Source organism: Vicugna pacos, chromosome 10 (assembly GCF_048564905.1).
Source record: "Vicugna pacos chromosome 10, VicPac4, whole genome shotgun sequence".
NCBI lineage: Eukaryota > Metazoa > Chordata > Mammalia > Artiodactyla > Camelidae > Vicugna > Vicugna pacos.
Genome location: NC_132996.1, coordinates 30,830,661 through 30,852,722, shown reverse-complemented (window position 1 = coordinate 30,852,722; position 22,062 = coordinate 30,830,661). Strand labels below are relative to the sequence as shown.

Sequence of the window (22,062 nt, the reverse complement as noted above, 5' to 3'; positions counted from 1 at the left end):
GGGTAGAGAAAATCAGAAACAGCTTTCCATTATCCGAACTACGGAGCAAAAAGAATCCTGCTTTCTAACACATGGAAACAAGAGGTGGACACCAGTGGCCCAGTTGGGATACTGATTAATAAAATACTTAAGTTTCTCAGATTAAAAAAAAAATAACTGACCAGTATGTGTTTTTTCCCTCCTTGGTGCTAACCTATAAACAGTACTAAAGGTTCATGGGAGAAGAAAACCACACTTACGTGACTGAATTTGTCTTCCTGGGCCTTTCGCAGGATCCACAGACACAAGTCCTGCTCTTCTTCCTTTTTCTGATCATCTACCTGCTGACTGTGCTGGGAAATCTGCTCATCATTGTGCTCACTCACGTAGACTCCAGGCTCCATACACCCATGTACTTTTTCCTTAGAAACTTGTCCTTTGCTGATCTCTGTTTTTCTACTACCACAGTTCCCCAGGTGCTAGCCCACTTCCTGGTAAGAAGGAAGGCCATTTCCTTTGCTGGATGCTCAACACAGATAGTTGTTTTACTGCTGGTTGGGTGTACTGAGTGTGCACTACTGGCAGTGATGTCCTATGACCGCTACGTGGCCGTCTGCAAGCCGCTGCACTACTCCACCATCATGACACATTGGGTATGTGTCCAGATGGCCATAGGGTCCTGGGCCAGTGGAGCGCTTGTGTCTCTGGTGGACACCACATTCACACTGTGGCTGCCCTACAGAGGGAACAGTATCATTAACCATTTTTTTTGTGAGCCCCCTGCCCTCCTGAAGCTGGCTTTAGCTGACACCTACAGCACAGAAATGGCCATCTTTGCAATGGGTGTGGCCATCCTCCTAGCTCCTGTCTCCCTAATCCTCATCTCCTACTGGAATATCATCTCCACTGTGATCCGGATGCAGTCTGGGGAGGGGAGGCTCAAGGCTTTCTCTACCTGTGGCTCCCATCTCATTGTTGTTATCCTCTTCTATGGGTCAGCCATATTTGCCTACATGAGACCAAACTCCAAAATAATGAATGAAAGAGATAAAGTGATCTCTGTGTTCTATTCAGCAGTGACACCCATGCTGAACCCTATCATTTATAGTCTGAGGAACAAGGATGTCAAAGAGGCTCTCAGGAGAGTGCAAAACAGTCTTTTTGAAAGTGGAAATCTCTAATTATGATCACGATTTTAAGGATATAGAGAGAAGTAATTTTAATACAAAAATTTCCCATTTTCATCCCATTCCTCCACCTTTGTTCTTCTCCTATTTGCCTACCTATTTTCTCAGATAAGTTCAGCAAATTGCCTGTTCAAAGTAAGGTGCCTTGGTAGACACAGGAAAGTAATGTAGAAAGGAAAGGAAAACAGGAAAAATAAAGGAAGGAAGGGAAAGAGGGAAGAAAGGAAGGAAAAGTAAGGAAGAAAAAAAGGAAAGAAGATAGAAAGGAAATGAAAAGTTGGTGAGTAAACACTCAGTACTCTCCAAGCCCATAAAAGCTAATAAGGAAATTAAAGCAAGTGGACATAATAGCTATACATTAAAAAACAAAGAATCAAATAAACAAAGCTATCACAAATGCAAGAATGCACTTCTGGCAAATGAAATCATTTTCTTCATACTTGCATTCATTCATCACATATATTTTGAACGCATTATATATTCCAGGCACACTTCTGGAAGCTGAGGATATAGATATAAAAAGTAAAGTCTTCATGTGTTGTATTTCTAACATGGTCTTGAATTCTAGATTTAACAGTATCTAAAACTTAAAAGAGAGCATATTTAAGGAAAAACATGGCAGAATTTTTCTAGGAGTATGTGTAACATTAAGAAAATAGTGAGATATAAAGCTGAAAGTAAGACAAAGAATCTAGATGAGAAATGCTTTTTTTCGGTACTAAAGAATTTGCCCAGCATGTAATTCTGAAAATGCTGAAGACTGAAGAATTTACGGGACAGTATGAAAAACGAAGATAAAGTTAAGAAGGTGGGGGGCTGGGGCACTGTTTTATGCCTTGGTAAGGGATTTGTAATGCAGATCATAATTTTGAATATCATGACTTGAAGTGATTCCTGGGTTGTTTTTTGAAAATATTTCTCAGTACAGGATGGGGTAGGGAAGTTGATCTCAGGAATCTTCATTTGTAACTAACCCCAACTGCTTCTTAAGCATACTAAAAATTGTACACTGCTTTTTAGAGAATGGGAACGTTGGGGAAGTTTTAAGCTAAGGGTACATGCATATTCATGAAACGGCTTGAGCTGAGGAGAATTCATCATAGAATTGGGGCAAAGGTTGAGAGTCCAAGCTTTAGTTGATTGAAATCACATGGTCAAAAAAGGTCAACATCACCTTCCCGCAGGTTCCATTTGATCTGGTGGTTGAGCGCTTCAGGTTAACCTTTACTATTGAAAGAGAACTGGCAGTCTTTACAAATGACATATTATCTTTGCTATTGTTACTTCTCTCGCCTGATAAAGGTTGTTTGTTTCTACATTCTTTTGTTCCCTTAAGATCATTAATTACTGAGACCTGTTCAAGAGCAAGCACTGTAATCAGGCTTAGACCACAAAACCGCTCAAGGCAAATGTGGCTTCTCTTATGTCAAGAAAGCCATGCCTGTTTTTCTTTCTCGTGGACCCCCTACATTATATGCTTATAGTTTTCCTTTATGTAAAATAATACTAGTTGCTTTAACATAGGGATCAGCAAACTTTTTATGTAAAGGGCTAGAAACTAAATATATTTAGGCTTTGCAGGCCATACTGTCCCATCACAGCTACTCAACTCTACCATTGTAGTGGGAAAACAGTCATGGATAACATAAAAATCAATGTGTTCCCCTAAAACTTTTTTGTAAGTAAACAGGGCCCCAGGGGTGTGTGCTGACCCCTGCTCTAACAGATAAACCCCAAATCTCAGTGGCTTAGAAGGTTACATATAACAGGTAGATGGTTATTTCTCACTTACACAAATTTTAGCTGAGGGATAGAGGGGCAGGTCTGTGGACCCAAGCTGACAGAAGCTCTGCCATCCAGAGCTTTCAAGGCCATCTTGCATGTCAATATCCATAATTTAATACAATGTCATTAGTTACTACGTGGTAAGATGGTTTAAAAGAGCATATGACGAGTAAAGCTACACTCCTTCATTTTCTATTAAGATATATACTCTGAACTATGGGACATAAGTATTTCACTTTCAGGAGGAATCTTCAGATTTTGAGGGGGAATGAATTTTGACAGAAAGCCATAACCTCTTCCTAGATGGTGACGTGTGTTCGTAACATATATTTTCCCAGGACCCTCCTCAAGGCCCCCATGACCTCCTTATTCCTCAGGCTATAGATGAGGGGGTTCAGGGCTGGCGTGACAATCGTGTAGAAGACAGAGATGATGTTGTCCTGCTTGGGGCTGTGGAGGGAACTAGGCAGGATGTACATGAACATGGCAGCTCCATAGAACATCCCGACCACAGTCAGGTGGGAAGAGCAGGTGACCAGGGCTTTCTGCCTCCCTTCATTTGAAGGCATGTGGAGCACAGTGTATAAGATTAGTGTGTAGGAGGCAAGGATAGCAGCAAGAGGGGGCAAGAGGAAAGTCACACCTGTCACATACACCATGAGCTCATAACTGGAGGCATCTGCACAGGCCAGCTTCAGCAGAAGTGGTATCTCACAGAGCAAGTGCTTGATTTTCCGGGACATGCAGAAAGGGAAGTGCATGGTATACAAGGTATGTCCTACAGCATTCAGGGATGCCAGGACCCAGGGTGTGGCTATCATGAGCCAGCAGACCCTCGGCCTCATGAGGACCATGTAGTTCAGAGGATGACAAATGGCCACATACCTGTCATAGGCCATGAAGGCCAGTAGGAGGTCCTCTGCGCCACCCAGTGTCAGTGCCAGGAACATCTGAAGGGCACATCCCCCAAAGGAGATGGTGGTGTCACTGAGCAGAAAGTCCACAACGGCCTTGGGAGTGACAACAGATGTGAAGAGGAGATCCATGAGGGAGAGCTGCCCCAGCAAGAGGTACATGGGCACATGGAGCCGGGCATCCACTGTGATGACCAGGAGCAGCAGGCCATTGCCGGTCACGGCCAACACATACAGGACTGAGATCATGGCACAGAGCAGCTCAGGATACCTACTGTCATTCAGAATCCCCATCAATGTGAAGCCACTTCCCAGGGTGGCGTTCCGGTGCTCCATTCTGTGTTGTTTCTGTAGTTGCCTAGAATGCAAATAGATCCTCAGCAAATTTTTGTTAAGCTGGTACCCTAGTGTGGTAACATAAGAAGCCAAAATAAGAAGCCATCATGAGTCCAAAGAGGTGATGCCTTTCCCATTGGTGACTTATTTTTACCTCTTGATCTCTGTTTCTGACTCTTTTAATAGTGTCTGGATGAAAGAACCATCTAAACGGAGAACAGACATCACAGTAATAGTTAAATATCAGGAGATCTCTACATAAGAATATTATTCAGGACACCAAACCTGAATATGTTTCTTCCCAGAAAGATCAAATCATCTCTCTCAAAGAATAAAGCAGTGTTCTGGCACCCATGCCCTTGATCATAATTGAACCTATGCTTTAAGCATAACATTTGACAGATGATTTAAATATCTAGTCAGTATTGGGTGTATCTATTTTGAATATGAAATTCTAAAATAAGAACAGAAATTTGATTTTAATAATGCACCTTGGTATCTTTCTCCATACAACTTATGTCCACACTTGTTTGCAGCTCTCAAAGCTGCAGACACAAGCATCCATAGAAGAACTAAAGTGTGTCCACCTTAGCCAGTTCCCTAAACCACACTCTCCATGTGCCAGAGAGAAAAGGGATTCTAGAATATCTGACACTACAAAATGATATGTTTGAGGTGGTGTCACTTTTAGAAGTAAACCGTTAGGATCAATGCAAACATAGGTGTTTATTTTAAAACAGGTAATGAAAAACTGTGAGCCTGGGATTACTCAGAAATATGATAAAGATGAGGACCTGCTCAGAATGATCAGTTGATTTGTTTTGGGGAGAAATGGTGAAGATGTGGAAACAAAAGAGCTGTCCACTGTTGTATGCTGTAATCAGCCTCAATGATCCTAGCTTTCCTGTCTTGTCCCTGACCCAGATCCCCATTCTCCCTCCTGCAGGGCCAGGGTCTCCACACTGGATGGAAGAGGGAGATGGAAGAAGAGCTTATGTCAGGAAGCTGCTGCTGGTGTGTGGTACCCAATCCCAGAGAGAGGCTAGAAAATGGAGGGATGTCAGATTGGCAGAAATCAGCATCATGCATCATGGGAACCAGGCAGATAAATCCAACTTTGAACATATGTTAAAGAATCTGTAAGTGAAGTGTATTTCTCTAAATCACTTCATTCTATTGCATCATACATATTTTGACATTTCACTCCTTTCTATTAGCCTCTGCTGGGTCCACAGAATTTTACTGGTAGAAATGTATTAGAGCATCTACAAGACTATCATTTGCTTTTAAATGTCCCTTTGGAGGCATTTATTATCACACAGGTATAAACACTTTTTATCAGAGGCCAGCAAAGCCCATGGGATGTAAAGACAGGTCCTGATGCTTCCACCAGGAAGCAGATACCCAGGACTGATGTGTAGCACAGATTCTTCCATCAGTCCTCAGAGATTCCTCCTCATGTTTAGAAAATGAGGAATAGAGGGAACTGGGTTGGGGTACAGAGCCTAAGCCCCAGAGAACCTGGAGACAGTAGAGCTGAAGTTCTTGGGGTCTGCACTGGGCTCTGCCTCTCAACCCAACATTCTTAGGGGCTGCATGGCTCCCTGAAAGTGAGACAGTGCTCTTACCTCAGGTGGTGAGAAGCTCAGATGCCTCACCATACGGGGTATCCTGGGTACTGAGGTTCAAGGAAGTTCCAGTAGAACTGGAGAAGGAAGATAGGGCTTTTCCAGCAGTATCCAATTGGTTACATTTTTGTTGAGTTGGTTTTAAAGTCTATGGAGTCTGACCAAGGCAGGTGTAGGGCTCCTTCTGTTCCTTCTTTTCTTCTGCAGGGCTTTTCTGGAGATGCAGTAAACACAGACAGAGCTAATACAGTCCTTGGGCAGTTTCTATGGAGCAAGAAGATGGGTTTCTTGTTCTCCAGCCTGTGGAGAAGGAGGAGAAACTGCTTCTCTCACAGAGCTCCTCGAGGATGACGCCCGTTGGGCTCTGCAGCATCTGTCAGACTGAGTTCTGGGGTCCAGGTGCTCAGACTTTCATTTATACTTTCTAGGGTCTGGGAGAAAAGATGAAAGAAGCAGAAATATGGGGGAAGTAAATATTAGAAGGGCTGCCCAAGGGAGATGCTACATTGCCTGGCCTCACTGTCCCTGGGGCCAACAGTGGGCCGGGGCCTGTCCTCGGGGAGGCTGCTCAGTTTCCTCATCCCATGACCCACCCCCTATGCTCTGTTCTCCCTTGAGTTCACAGGGACTTATCTTCCCAGCTGAAATGGCCTCGCCTGGAAATGCTGGTCCAGGAAACGAGATGGTAATGAATCCCTTTGGACACGTTTCCTGGCCTGGTATCCCTGCACTCTTCTCTCACTAAATGAGCTTGGAGGCCGTGAGCTTACTATCAAAGACCCCTTTAATAAAATAACTTCAGCAAGAAGATAAATGATACCTGGGGTGTATATAATACAGGGAGCAACGGTGATCACAGAAGTTGGTTCAATACATGAGTTGGCAAGTTCAATTGACAAAGAATATGTATATTTGTATTTCAAAACAGTAAAAACTAACATTCTTGACAAAATAACAAGATGTCAGGGGAATTTTTCTATGGGCACGTAAAGAAGTCTGTAGGAGCAGAACATTAAAAGCTTCATATTCATTTATTTAAAATTATCATTCCCTACAGTTCTTTTCATTTCTATTAAGATACAATTTTCATACAGTAAAATTTGCCTTTTTTAGTTTACAGTTTTGCAAGCTTTGACATATGTGTAGAGTATATATCTACCACCAAAATCAAGATCTAGAAGTTGCATCAATCCCCCAAATTCTCCGGTGCCCTTTGCTAACCATATCCCGCCCGCCTTCACTCAAACCCCTGCCAACTGTCTGATCTGTTTACTTTTGATTTTATTTTTGCCTTTTTCATCACCTCATGTAAATGGCATCAGACATTTTGAGTCTAGCTCCTTTCACTTAGTATAATATGTTTGAGATACATCCAAATTCTGCTCTTAGTAGTCCATTCCTTTATTGCTGAGTAGTATCCCGTTGTATGGATGTATCATACTTATCCACTCATCAGTTAAAGGACACTTGTGTTCCTTCTGATTTTTGTTGATTCTGAAAAAAGCCATTATAAACATTCACGTATGGCTTTTTATTTTATTTTATTGAAGTGTAGTCAGTTTACAATATTGTGTCAATTTCTGGTGTACAGCATAATAGTTCAGTCATACATATACATACATATAATCCTTTTCATATTCTTTTTCATTACAGGTTACTAAGATATTGAATATAGTTCCCTGTGCTATACAGGATAAACTTGTGGTTTATCTATTTTATACATATTACTTAGTAACTGCAAATCTAGAACTTCCAATTTATCCCTTCCCACCCCATTCCCCCACCCTAGTAACCACAAGTGTGTTTTCTATGTCTACGAGTCTGTTCCTGCTTTGTAAATAAGTTCATTTGTCATTTTTTTAGATTCCACATAACAGTGGTATCATGTGGTACTTTTCTTTTTCTTTTGGACTTACTTCACTTAGAATGACAATCTCCAGGTCCATCCATGTTGCTGCAAATGGCATTATTTTTATGGCTGAGTAGTATTCCATTGCATAAGTATACCACAACTTCTTTATCCAGTCATTTGTCGATGAACCTTTAGGTTGTTTCCATGTCTTGGCTATTATAAATAGTGCTGTTATGAACATTGGGGTGCAGGTGTCTTTTCAAATTAGAGTTCTTTCCAGATATATGCCCAGGAGTGGGATTGCTATTATATGATATGTCTATTTTCAGTCTTTTGAGGAATCTCCATACTGTTTTCCACATTGGCTGCACCAAACTGCATTCCCTCCAGCAGTGTAGGAGGGTTCCCTTTTCTCCACACCCTCTCCAGCATTCGTCATTTCTGGATCTTTGATTGACGGCCATTCTGACTGGTGTAAGGTGATATCTCATCGTAGCTTTGATTTGCATTTCTCTGATAATTAGCAATATTGAACATTTTTTCATGTGCCTATTGGCCTTTTATATGTCTTCCTTGGAGAATTGCTTGTTTAGGTCTTCTGCCCATTTTTGGATTAGGTTGTTGGGTTTTTTTGTTAAGTTATATGAGCTGTTAGTATAGTCTGGAAATTAAGCTCTTGTCAGTCTCATCTTTTACAAATATTTTCTCCTATTCCATAGGTTGTCTTTTTGTTTTGCCTATGGTTTCCTTTGTTGTGAAATAGCTTCTAAGTTTAATTTGGTCCCATTTGTTTATTTTTGCTTTTATTTCTATTGCCTGGGTAGACTGCCCTAGAAGAACATTGCTAAGATTAATGTCAGATAATGTTTTGTCTATGTTTTCTTCTAAGAGGTTTATTGTGCCTTGTTTTATGTTTAAGTCTTTAAGCCATTTTGAGTTTATTTTTGTGTATGGTGTGAGAGAGTATTCTAACTTTATTGATTTACATGCAGCTGCCCAGTTTTCCAAACACCATTTGCTGAAGACACTGTCTTTTCTTCATTGTATATTCTTGCCTCCTTTGTCAAAGATTAATTGACCATTATTTCTGGGCTCTCTATTCTGTTCCATTGATCCATATGTCTGTTTTTGTAACAATACCATGCTGTTTTGATTATTGTAGCTCTGTAGTATTGTCTGCAGTCTGGGAGGGTTAATTCCTCCAGCTTCATTCTTTTCCTTCAGTATTGCTTTGGCAATTCTCAATCTTTTGTGATTCCTTATAAATTTTAGGATTATTTGCTCTAGGTCTGTGAAAAGTGTCCCAGGTAATTTGATAGGGATTGCATTAAATCTGTAGATTGCTTTGGGTAGTATGGCCATTTTAACAATATTAATTCTTCCAATCCAAGAGTATGGGATGTCTTTCCATTTCTTTAAGTCATCTTTAATTTCCTTATGAATGTTTTGTAGTACTCTTCATATAAGTCTTTCACTTCCTTAGTCAGATTTCATGTATGGGTTTTAGAGTGAACATAAAGAGTTATTCACTTGGGTAAATATCTTGTAGTGAACTTGCTTAGCTGTATGGTAAATATGTGTTTAAGCTGATTAGAAACTGCCCCTCTGTTTTCCATAGTGACTGAACCATTTTCATTCCCAATTTTATTCTCATTTTGCATATTATTAAGCTGTAAAGTAGAGGCTTTTAAAATTTTTATTCAAAATGAAGGTAATAATGCCTGAAAATTTTAAATCCTGGTCTTTCCAATTAGAATTTTTTTAAAAAAGCAGTTTTAGGAAATGAGCAGGATTATTTACACAAGTAAAGAAGGTGCATTTCAACACAGATAATCATGCAGGGACACACACACACACTCTTAAAGTTGGAGACTGGAAAACTTAATGATAAGTAAATCCTGTCTAGTTAGCAATTCTAGAAATATTTTTATAAAATTGATTAAAATTTTTCTGAGGTATGTGGATTATAAAGATTTATTGTATCTCCTATGGAATGTTAATCTCTAAGCCCTGTTAGACTCACTGGTAATCACATATAATGATATTAAAATTCACATCTACCATTTTATAAAATATACAAGCTATTATTCCCTTGTCAGACAGATGAGTCATACATCTCTGTCACTGCTGATGAGCACAACTGCAGGACTAGGGGGTGAATGTGAAGGGGAGCCTGATTACAGTGGGATGAGTCACGAATAGTAGAAAAGGACCAGAAGCTATAGGTACAGATAAATCTTTCAGGGCTATTTGCTCTGAAAAATGGAGTAGTATTAGCCTGGAGATAACCTTACTGCTATATGTATACGAAGACAGTATATAGTCAAGCAATTGTAAGTAATAATAATCCATAATATGGAAGTATTACTTAGAATGCTAATAGGAAAGTCAGCTATTTAGAAACACAATTAACTTAAAGGCTCACCATAGATATCATACTAAAATAAATTACCGAGAGATTAAAGGTTGTTAAGCAAATCTAGAAGAAATATGGAAATATCCTCAGAAGTAAAAATGTGCATTGTAAGGGTAAAAATGCCTAATAAATACAAAGGAAAAAATGAATATATGAAACTATATAAATATTATAACACTACTCTATCTAACATATCTTGCTACCTATATATAATAAACTGAAAATAAATGTTGCCACATTTATAAACATCAAGTTGTTTGGGACATTTGTCTATCAAGGGCTACCAAAAATCAATAAGATAAAACAAATTGGCAGTATAAATAAAAACATCTGTTACCTTTTCATTGCTATGTTTAATAAATTAGCAAAGGGAGTCCTTATGAGACAACTCTGGAAGGAGTACCCTGACGCAGGCATTCCCATATAATCCTAGGCAGCATGCAAAGAATTTGTAACTTTCCAAAAGCAATTTGACTCTTTGTAATAAGAATTTATATCGTTTCTTTGCTTATATCCCAATATTTCTACTTCTAGAATTAGACCTAACATAAAATCAGACCCTCACATAGGAAAATTGGGGGAACAAAATAAAATGTAAGCAAATTCCAGAATACATTACAGAGGACTCATATGATGATATTACATAGTCATATGATCAAATTGAATGTTTTTCAAGACTATTTACTAGTTATTCATATAACAGCTAGCATGGTAAAGCACTATCTGCCAGGCTCTGGTCTAAGTGCCTAATCATCTTACTTGATTCTCCTCAAAACATCATGAGATCATCATGAGTCTTAATATTATCACCACCTTTCAGATGAGCAAACCGAGGCACAAATGGTTAGATTTAGTGTCCAGAGATGCACCAATGATAAAGGGGGAGCAGACATCACACTCAGCACTCTGGCCCCCTCACTCCCTGCCCCTCTCCCTCTACTGAAAAACACAAAAATGTCCCTTCTACACAAGAAAGAAAGTTCACCAATTTTAAATGACAAAAAAGCAGGACTTTAACCAACATGTACATAACTATTCAGTAAAACATATGGACACCCCAAAAAATGAAAGGAAAACTTTATATGTGATTTTTGCTTCTTTCTCAACTTCTGAATTTTCTGTTTTTATAATGAACTTGGATTAGTTCCACAGGTTAGCTTTAGCTTTTATATTATGGTTGATCTTAATAGATTAAGTCATTTAAGACAGTTTCCACAAAGAAAGAAAGTATTTCTGAGCTTTTACAAAGCACTATCCTCAGAAAAAAATTCCAACTATGTGAGCCAGGGTGTTTTGGAGCTTCTTAACTGAACAGATCTAAGTGCTCAGCTTTTCTTATAAATCTTGCCACATTGATAAATCAAAGGATACAAATAAAGCATATTCAAGCTAGCTAGAAAAATGAATTATAAATTGTATCCCTCTTTTCCTGTGGACACAGGCTTGTACATATACAAACCTCACAACTGTTTTGAAGTTTCAAAACAGGTCTCTATATATGTAAATCACATTTTTTAAAAAGTCAAGCAATGTACACATGACTCTCACTGCTATTGTATCTCTAATTCTCACTTGAAATCTGGGAACTTCCACATTCTATTCTATTGGTTTCTATATTTTAATTTCAGGCAGTATAAAAATGCCCCTTTTATAGCCTTTTCCGCTATCCCAGAAGAGGTATATGCCTTTATTTGTGTAATCAATGCAAACTGCTCCTTAAGTCTGCAGTACCAATGCAGTCACAAATCAGTTATTCTTACCAATTGCTTGAACAACCATCTGTCTAACAGACAAGAAGCCCACTATATCTCCTGAGGATACTTCTCTCTATAACCATCTAAGAATCTTGTTCAAATGAAAGCAGTCCTCGTCTGCTGTTAAAAGGCTACTGAACTTTGCTCAGTCTCTTACAAGCTATATCAGTATTGCCGCTACATAATATTGAGATTGAAACTTAGTCCCCTACAATGTCTACATGGTAACTGTGTCAGGAGGGTGTCCACAGTAAGTATTTTCCCAGGACCCTCCTCAAGGCCCCCATGACCTCCTTATTCCTCAGGCTATAGATGAGGGGGTTCAGGGCTGGCGTGACAATTGTGTAGAAGACAGAGATGATGTTGTCCTGCTTGGGGCTGTGGAGGGAACTAGGCAGGATGTACATGAACATGGCAGCTCCATAGAACATCCCGACCACAGTCAGGTGGGAAGAGCAGGTGACCAGGGCTTTCTGCCTCCCTTCATTTGAGGGCATGCGGAGCACAGTATATAGGATTAGTGTGTAGGAGGCAAGGATAGTAGAAAGAGGGGGCATCAGGAATGTCACACCCATCACATACACCATGAGTTCATAGCTAGCGGTTTCTGCACAGGCCAGCTTCAGCAGTGGTGGTATCTCACAGAGCAGGTGCCTGATCTCCCGGGCTTTGCAGAAGGGATAGTGCATGGTATACACGGTATATACAAGGGCACTCAGGGATGCCAGGACCCAGGGTGTGGCTATCATGAGCCAGCAGACCCTCGGCCTCATGAGGACCATGTAGTTCAGAGGATGACAAATGGCCACATACCTGTCATAGGCCATGAAGGCCAGTAGGAGGTCCTCTGCGCCACCCAGTGTCAGTGCCAGGAACATCTGAAGGGCACATCCCCCAAAGGAGATGGTGGTGTCACTGAGCAGAAAGTCCACAACGGCCTTGGGAGTGACAACAGATGTGAAGAGGAGATCCATGAGGGAGAGCTGCCCCAGCAAGAGGTACATGGGCACATGGAGCCGGGCATCCACTGTGATGACCAGGAGCAGCAGGCCATTGCCGGTCACGGCCAACACATACAGGACTGAGATCATGGCACAGAGCAGCTCAGGATACCCACTGTCATTCAGAATCCCCATCAATGTGAAGCCACTTCCCAGGGTGGCGTTCCGGTGCTCCATTCTGTGTTGTTTCTTTAGTTGCCTAGAACCAAGTGGTCTTGATGAAAGCCTTTCTAGGGACAACTACCCTCGTTTTGTACTGTTTCTATGTCACTCTGGGGTAGCTAATAGGATGATATCTTTTCCTCTTGGTGGCTAAGTCTGCCCTCTGTCTTCTGAATCTTTTCATTGAAGTATCATAAAGCATCATCTATATTGGAAAGAAGCATGTTGGTAGTAGCCTATCATCTTTAAATAAGATACCCAAGAGAATGAACCCAAGCAAACACCTTTGCAGATTGATAAAAACATCTATCTTCCTAATAAAGAAATACAATGCACATTGGCTTAAAATCCCAGTTGGTTTTCTGCTTTAAACATACTTGGGATTCTAATTCAATTTTTGAATTTTTTTTTAATAATAAAACTCTACAGTGCCTGCTCCCCTAGAAGTGACATCTTCCTTCACTTTCCAGTCTCAGTGTTCTGGACAGATTTCTCAAAAAAAACTTCTTTGCTCTTGTACCACTCGATCTCTTGTGTTCTTGAACTGTCTTCACATCCTTGATTTGCAAACTGCTACTCTGCTGGAGGGAGAAAGAATTCTGGACTGAAGTGAATGGTCAGTATACTATAGATTTTGGAGGTAAACTTGTAGGAATAGTACAAAAGGTGTTTGCCTATTTGCAGGTAATAATAAGGTGTTTGCTTAGGAGGAATCAGGATGGAAACAAAAGTAATAGATGAAATTTGAAAAGGTATAGCAAGGTGTTTATGTTTAGGGCCCATGATAGAAGAGGTGAGCTATAACAGAGGGGATTTTGTAGGGAAGTCCCAAAGCCATCTCATTACCTCAGAGGTCAAAGACCCTGAACTTCAAAAGGAGATTCCTCTATCTCACAATACTAACAACATGAGGAAGGATGCTGGTCCTGCTGAACCCTGAATCTATGTTAATGTACTAGTGGAAAGGTTTGAGGAGGAGAGGATGTGGAATATGTGGGGTGTGGAAGAATATTCACCAGCTTCCTCTAGATAAATTCAGACCTTTCATAGTTGGATGGAGGACTTAGGAGGAACTCAGAGAGAAGAGAATTCTCAACCAAATATTCCATGCTTCTCTCATATCATCTGCTCCTTCTCCTCCTCTCTTCTGTTTATGTCATCATCCTTGTCAACTTAGAGTTGGGATCTTTAAGTAGTTGGATGATAAAATTGGAAAGTCCATCTGATCTAGTTCCTTTCATTCATTCAATATTTACTAAGGACCAACGATTTATCAGACACTTTATTTGCTAGGAAAATTGCATAGATGTGAAGAGCCCATTACACAAACACCTACACACATCCACTGGCAATGACTGATAAGTCAAGGAAACTATAACATACTGTGAGTCCATGTAAGTGAGGTTTCAGGAAAGGAAACATTTTATAGTCACTTTTACAAGCTACAGGCTGAGGAGGAATATAAGGAAGCTAAGAAAAAAGGGTCAGGGTATCATAACAGAGAGAGGGAATAGCATTTGAAGGTCAGAACACTGAAACAGCACAAGAATATCCTCCGTGCACTTGTGTCACAGTGAAGTCTAAGCAAGAAGCCAACCAGAAAAACAACCTCTTATAAAACTGTCTCTTGCTTCACAAAACCAGAACTATAGGTTTAAGCTAAGAAAGACTGGCTGGAAGAATGTCTTTGCCTATTGACATCAACAAAAAGACAAATTCAAAAACAATTCTTAGTACTGTTCCTGGTAAATATCTGACTTGAAATACTTTTGTTTTTGTTGTATTAAAAAGATGAATGGAGAGAGTAATTAAGGGAAGAAAATAATTAGCTGGTCACGTTTATCCAGATTTCTGCAGCAGGAATTTGGACAGGATTTCAGAGAGCAGAAAAACCAGGACTCTAGTGATGATTTCTAAGACTCAGGATCTTTCCTATCTGCCTTCTCCCCTTTGATTCAGACTCCTGCCTTCCCTCCATCCATTCCCAAGCTACTCTCCCCCAGGTCACCTGAAGATAAATGTCAGAGATCACACACTGTGCCTACAGATGATGAGCCCCCTTTCTGAAAAACTGCGGGTGGTGAGCGAAAACCTCAGGCCAAGAGAAGCCAAGAGAGACTGCGATTAGCAGAGGGGCGTCATACTTCATAGGAGATGGTCAGAACAAGATGGAGATAAAAATTTGGAAGCACGTTTGTATAAATTATTTCTCTGTATCATTGCTAGTGGATCTGAAAAATGTCATGGACGTCAATTGGCTTTTTCTGTGGCTTTGGACTTTAGTGTCAAGCAGACATATACAGAAGAGATACTTCAACTGATTCTAGATGATCCTCTTCTGAAGTACCAATCTTTTAGTGCCACACCTCAGACTATTAGAGGCCAGGATAATCTAGCTCCAGAGGTAATACTGAGACTTCAGCCAGGACGCCAGTGTCAGCAAGGACAGGAGCCCAGGCCTGGCCAGTGGAACAGATCAGCTGTGGGTGTACTTACATGTAAGAGTACTTCAAATATAGAAGGGAGTGGGTGAGTTATAAAGCCTGAGGGACTAGAGAATCTGAGAAACAGAGCAGGGAGGTCTTGACTCTATTTATCAAGACTTCCAGACTCCACTTAATTTCTTTAAAACAGAGACAGAGCCCTTACCTCAGACGGGGAGGAGCTCAGCTGCCTAAGCACATCTACTGCCCTGTGATCCTTTGAGGGATGAAGATGTTCAAGAAGATGAGGATAGAGAAGGTGGCTCTTCTGGCAGGGTAGGATGTAGATATGTGTGTCTGAGATCAGAGGTCAAAGACCCCTCCAGTCACTAGCATTGCAAGGCCTCTCTCAGGGTAGAAATGGATGCAGACAGGCAACTGAGAACCTGGAGCAGGATCCCAGGGAAGCAAGGAGCTAAATCTCTGCCAACTTCTCTTGTCCATTCTCCTTGTGAGAAAGCCTTCACAGCCTTGGCGTCATTTTGGCTGAGTTCTTGAGTCCAGGGACTCAGACTTTCATGTATTCCTATCCTGCTGGGATCCATGATAAAAGATGAGCACAGCAGGGACTGGGATAAAAAGGTATGAGAGATGCTGCCCAAAGGAGATGCTACACCAGCCTCACTGTCCCTGGGGCCACAGTGAAGTGCGGCCCTGTCCTGGGGGAGGCATCATGGTCTCATCTTCTTAGTTGACATGACCTCCCCTGAATATGTTGCTCCAGGAAACAAGATTTTAATGAATCTCCCAGGCATTTCTCCTCGTCTCCAAGTCTTGCAAACTTTACCCACTAAATAAGCTCTGAGGCCTGAGGGCTTTTTCCCCCATATGGATTTAGTGAGGCTGTTTCCAAAGTGCTGACTAAAGAGTCAGTGAATTACCTAAGAAGCAAGGGCCCCTGGCTAGCTCTCTGTCCAAATTATAAAGTAGGTGTTATGGGTGCTGTCAACACTGCCACTCCCCATCTCCCAATTTGTGCCTCTAGCCTGGGCTATTGCCAGCTAGAGGGAACTGAACTTGGCAGCGCTTCTGTTCATATCAAGCCTTCCTTCCTTGACCTTCAGTTAGCATCAAAGCCTGATTTATTGGACATTTCTATACCTTTAAGTTATTTGTTACTCTTTTTTCTCCCGTTAATGCATAAGCACACATATATGCATGAATGCATACACGTCGCTGCTCTCTGTGTCATGTGGGCTCAGCTGCTCAGAGCTCTGAGGTGATGACACAGCACCTGCCTCTCCCTATCACTGCTTTAATTCATGCCATTCTCTCACCCAACTTTTTTTTGCCAGGTCCTCCTCATGCTTTAGTCTCTCTATAATCACTTATTTTCCAGTTAGTTCTGAAACTGCTGCTGAAGTTATATATTCTTTCTTTGAACTTCAAGAAAATAAAGATAAGTTTTCGTTTTCTGATTATAAAGAGAATACCCTCAAGAAAATGATTGTACCTGTACCAGAAAAGAAATAAAATACAAGCTCTTTTAATTTTTCTTATTGTAAAATAAACTTACCTAAAAGAAGGTTTTAGACATATAAAATGTAAGAGCAACACTATTCACAACAGAACAAAAGCTAGAAATGCCCCCTAGGTCCATCAATAGTGGAATGGATAAATTTTAACACTAAGAGGTATCATACAGTAATCAAAACAAAGGAACCAGAAGGACTCACAAATGAAGCAAATAACTCAAGAATCTAATATTAAGTGGAAAAAAACAGTCCTAAAGATGATTTATCATGATACTCCTTTTATAGAGTTAAAAACTCAAAAGAAAAAATCTTGTTTGAAGAATACCTCTGTGGATTCAGTAAAACTATATAAAATAGAACAAAGGGAATGATGGACATAGAATTCGGAATAACAGTTACTACACTGAAAGGAGGCAGAGAGAAGGATGGTGGTGAGCCAAAGAAGGATATAATTGGGATTCTAGCTTTTGTTTTGACTGGTGAATTTATGGTAATAATGAATTTAGTCCCTACATACCTGAATTTCAATCTTGCTCTTAACTTCATAGATAAAGATAGCACAGGTGTTTAAATTCTTCAGACATTTATTATCTTATATAGGAACTATCTTCACTCTTCAGCCTTTTAATTCAGAGGAATAAGTATGCCTTCTCCACTTCAGAGTTGACTTCTCCAATTATTACGCATATTCTTTCTCATCTTCACTGTCTGCTCTATCCCTCTGCTCCTTCACTGACATATTCTTGTATCATAAGCTCTCCCATAATCCTCTGATTTAACTCCTGAATATAATCAAGATTTCCCTGTGCAAAAAAAATAATCCTTTCATTTCCTTTTCCTTTCAGACCATTTCTCTAACTTCTTCCAATTTTTTGCAATAAATTTCTTAAAAAGCATTTACAAGGGAGGGATCTGGGATGTTTACACACCAACTCTCATCAATAATCAATTAGGGCTCAGTTGGTGCATGGGACATTAAGTCCCTGGGCCATTCTGGCCTTCTGGGCAAGTGGGAAGAACTGACATGTCAGCCAAAGAAAGTCCTGATGCAAAAGACACAGATATTGGTGTTGGAAGCCAGCATGCCCTGAAACAATAAGGGGCAAAAGCATATGTGTAGAGCATTGCCCTCATTTGCTACATTGTAAGTTAAAAGGAGGCCTTTAGGGTAGACCCTAATTCAGTCTTAACTAGTGTCCACTCTTTTCCCACTGGAAGAATCTCTCTTTCCATCTTCACCCCAGTTCAGTGATTACTTTTTCCTGCCCCAAAATATTTTTGGTGGTTGTTCACACCAGCCACTTCTAGTATCAAATCTTATAATGGCATTTTTGTAACTCCTGTCCCGGTCATCAAATTAAGGTTTCTATATTTGGTCTAAATGTTATGTTGTCTTTCTCCAACCTTCTTGGGCTAACAGCTTTTTATACATTCATAGTACTAGAAAGCAGTCTGGCAGCAATGTTACTCAGATTCCTTTCACTGGGGGCTTGGTGTAATGTGTGAGGGAAAAGAAGCCTCATTCAAAGCAATGAGCCTAATCCTTGTTCCTTGTGTGCATGGAGCAATTTTAAGTCTTATTACCTCACCATCACTGTATGCTCTAGTATGTAAAAAAAGAGAGAGAGAAACAGAGAATTCTGACAGGATAAAAATCAAAATGTTGGCAGGACTTATTTCTGGAGTGGGGGATTAGATGTGATTTTATTTGTATTTTTAAAATACTTCTCATATTATTCCTTCTGTAATCAGAAAAGGAAACGTTTAAGTTTATTTCTTAGTGTGGATCTCACCTCCCCCGCCTTCAGAAAAGAAACAAGAGTAATACATTTGAAAGCACTCCCACAATGTATTGGTTGAGTGAGAGACTGCAGAGAGAAGGATGAGGAGGGTGTGGAAAACAATTAGGAGACAGATGAGACTGGCCTGAGATAAAGTGGTGTTTAGTCAGAGAGTGAGCAGGAATCAGAGTCAGTGCTATTGGCAGAGAATTTCACACAGATAAGCTTTGCCTGTCTCAGACAACAGACACACTCACGCATACAGACATTTCTTCCTGAAATAGTTTTCTCTAGGCATTTTCTCTGCCCCATTGCTGCTCGCTGAAATCATATCCCCTACTAATATATCGACCTCTTTTCAGTAGAGTCACTTTCACAAAACATTCCTGATCTTCAAATAAGCTATTGTCCTTGCTTTTGATCCCTACAGTATTTTTATTTCATCTTAAAATATTCCTTCTTTATTTAACCTTTAAAACAATTACCTTTATATTTGTGTTATCCTGTGGATTTCAAGTTATTTTAAGAAAGACACTAAGTTTTACTTGTATTGTGAGGTTCTGGGTGTGCTGTTCGCGCAGAGCAGGCATTTAATGAATATCTGTAGGGAAGAAAATCAACTGAGAGAAATAAAACAAAGAGAGGAAAGGACGCCTGGGGCTAGTAGATCTATTGTTGTCAATCACAATGCCCTAAGTACTTTTTTGAAAATGTCAGAAATCACTGCCTCTGAAAGTGGACTATCTGCCCGCCAGCTTCCTCAGAGCCCCTTTCACATCCTTGTTCCTCAGGCTGTAAATCATGGGGTTCAACATGGAAGTCATAACAGAATAGAACACAGAGATGACCTTATCCTTTTCACTCATTGTCTTGGAATTGGGTCTCATGTAGGCAAATATTCCAGAGCCATAGTAGAGAACCACAACAGTGAGATGGGAGCCACAAGTAGAGAAGACCTTGAGTCTCCCCTTCCCTGACTGCATCCGAATCACAGTGGAGATAATATTCCAGTAGGAGACCAGGATGAGGGAGACAGGTGCCAAGAGAATAATTATACCCATGGCAAAGAGGGCCACCTCAGCATCGTAGGTGTCAGCTGAAGCCAGCTTCAGGAGGGCAGGAGGTTCACAAAAATAATGATTAATTACATTCTGTCCCTGGTAGGGGAGACACAGTGTAAATGCACTGTCCACTGAACAGACAAATGCCCCACTGATCCAGGACACTATGGCCAACTGGACACAAACCCTCTGGGTCATGATAGTAGAATAGTGCAGGGGCTTGCAGACAGCCACATAGCGGTCATAGGACATCACCGCCAGCAGTGCACACTCCGTACACCCTGCCAGGAGGAAGACAACTATCTGGAGTGAACACCCAGCAAAGGAAATGGTTTTCTTTTTTACCAGGAAGTGGGCCAACATCTGGGGAACAATGCTTGTAGAGAAGCAAAGGTCAGCAAAGGACAAGTTTTTGAGGAAAAAGTACATGGGAGTGTGAAGTCGAGAATCAGTTTGGATAAGGTTTATGATGAGCAGGTTTCCAAATACAGAGAGAAGGTAAATGATCAGGAAAACACAGAACAGCAAGATCTGAATCTTTGGATCCTGCGATAATCCCAGCAAGATAAATTCAGCCACAAAAGTTTGGTTTCCTTCTCCCATTGATATTTATTCTTGTTTACCTGCCATTAGAAAGAGAGCAGATGCATTCTGAATGTTTGATTTCACAAGCTTTATAAACAAGTGCAATGTTAACCGTGGTGGACTATTTGCTTTCAGCTGCTTCTTACCAGGTGCCAGTTAGCATTAGGATGCATATTGTTGTTTCCACCAATTTACATAGGTTTTAAAGCACATTTTTCCTTGCTTGATCCACTTGGTAGGCTGAGTATCATACTATAAATGGCTTCTCGACTAATCCTGATGTCAACATAATTTGTATATTGCTAAATTACTGTGAAGATGCATTAAGGGAATTGTCTTTGGTTCAATTTCATTTTTTTCTTCCCAATAAATATTTTGTACTTACCTGGATTAGCAGTCTAAGAATGAAGTGAACTTCTTTAGTCAATAAAAAAAACACTTTGGCTTTTATATTTCAAAATTAAAAAAAAAACAGAGGTCAATGTCAATGTCCATGGACTATATACTGACCCTTGTACAAATATTTCACATGAGAAAGAGAAAAGTAGTATAAAATATGAATGAACTTAATAAATGAAATATAATGAGATTTTCACGCCCAGGGCCTTGTTCCAGTGAACAAAGCCAGGACCAAGCAAGAGCTTGAACTTCTGAACTGGATTTTAGCATATTTCACAGCCCCATGACACAATCTCAGCTTGCCCCTGACCTTAGCTTCAGCTATGGTGGGCGGTTCTGATTCCCCTGGCACCACTAATATGCTACCTCAGAGAGCTCCTGCCTGTCTTTAAGCATTCTGCTCAGGGTGCTGGAAGTCTGAGCAAGTTAATGCCTGAAAGGCAGCCACTGCCCAACCAATGGGCAATGGGAGTTGATGAATAAATGTACCAGCCATTTCTGGGATGCACTCTGTATGCTTCTCAGAAGTTGGGTTCTTGGAGTTAAGCCCCTATTATCCAGGCCGTGTTTACCACCACCACCACCACCACCACCACGACTACTACAACTATTGTTTCCCCTAAAGAGCTTTTTAGAATTTTTTCCCTAGTCCATTCCTCATGAAATTTTAATGGCACAGATATACTGTATATCTGTTTATGTACTCCCCTTTGGAGGCTCACAAACCATTGCAATATCTAAGATTTCTTTCTCTTTCCAAGAACCTTGGGGTCTATATTGCCCCCACAGAGAATGCTTGGTCTACAGAAACAGCTCCAATAATCCACGCTTTATTTGTGTTTAATTGTTTCCTGTCTCACTCTTACTGCTTTCTTTCCCAAGTTCCTGAAATCACTTTTAAAATAAACTACCTGCACGAAAGCTCTTAGGCTCTGCTTTCTGGGACCTAAACTATAAAAGTATGAGACGTGAGATGGAAGTCTGATGAAGGCAATATGGCTAGGCTGCCTTCTTCAGCCAGGGAGCCCCAGCTGTGTCTGATGATAACAATGAACATTTACTGGGCGCTAGCAAAGCCAACATGCATCAAAGGTCAGTTTGAATCTGGTGCCATTGGTGACTATACAGTTATCACACCTTTACCTTTAAGACTCAGATTTCTGGATTAGATTTGCCATGTAGAAGACTTCGTGAGAGATATAGGAGCCTAACTATTATGTCGAGGGCCTTGTCTGAGGGTATAGAGCATGCTACTACTAACACT

At 40.5% G+C, this 22,062-nt stretch overlaps 4 protein-coding genes across 5 annotated transcripts in view; 1 reads left to right on the top strand and 3 right to left on the bottom strand.

Moving 5' to 3' along the window:
• Nucleotides 1–215: 215 nt before the first annotated feature.
• LOC102538915 (olfactory receptor 2D3-like) lies at nt 216–1,160 on the top strand. Its single transcript, XM_015238369.3, has one exon. It carries the CDS (start codon nt 216–218, stop codon nt 1,158–1,160), a length of 945 nt encoding a protein of 314 aa, XP_015093855.2.
• A 1,544-nt stretch (nt 1,161–2,704) lies between these two features.
• Nucleotides 2,705–22,062, bottom strand: part of LOC116277917 (olfactory receptor 2AG2-like) — a 111,296-nt gene continuing 91,938 nt past the window's right edge. For both annotated transcript variants that reach the window (XM_072969406.1, XM_072969407.1), the window contains 2 exons: nt 5,830–6,260; nt 2,705–4,223 (listed from right to left, as the gene is read on the bottom strand). In XM_072969406.1, coding sequence (XP_072825507.1) covers nt 3,251–4,201 — 951 coding nt within the window. In that variant the 5' untranslated portion in view covers nt 4,202–4,223; nt 5,830–6,260 and the 3' untranslated portion in view covers nt 2,705–3,250. The remainder of the gene's footprint in view (nt 4,224–5,829; nt 6,261–22,062) is intronic.
• LOC140698969 (olfactory receptor 2AG1-like) lies at nt 12,085–13,045 on the bottom strand. Its single transcript, XM_072970781.1, has one exon. It carries the CDS (start codon nt 13,027–13,029, stop codon nt 12,085–12,087), a length of 945 nt encoding a protein of 314 aa, XP_072826882.1. The 5' UTR covers nt 13,030–13,045.
• LOC102538665 (olfactory receptor 2D3-like) lies at nt 19,494–20,432 on the bottom strand. The gene has a single exon (XM_015238397.3). It carries the CDS (start codon nt 20,415–20,417, stop codon nt 19,494–19,496), a length of 924 nt encoding a protein of 307 aa, XP_015093883.1. The 5' UTR covers nt 20,418–20,432.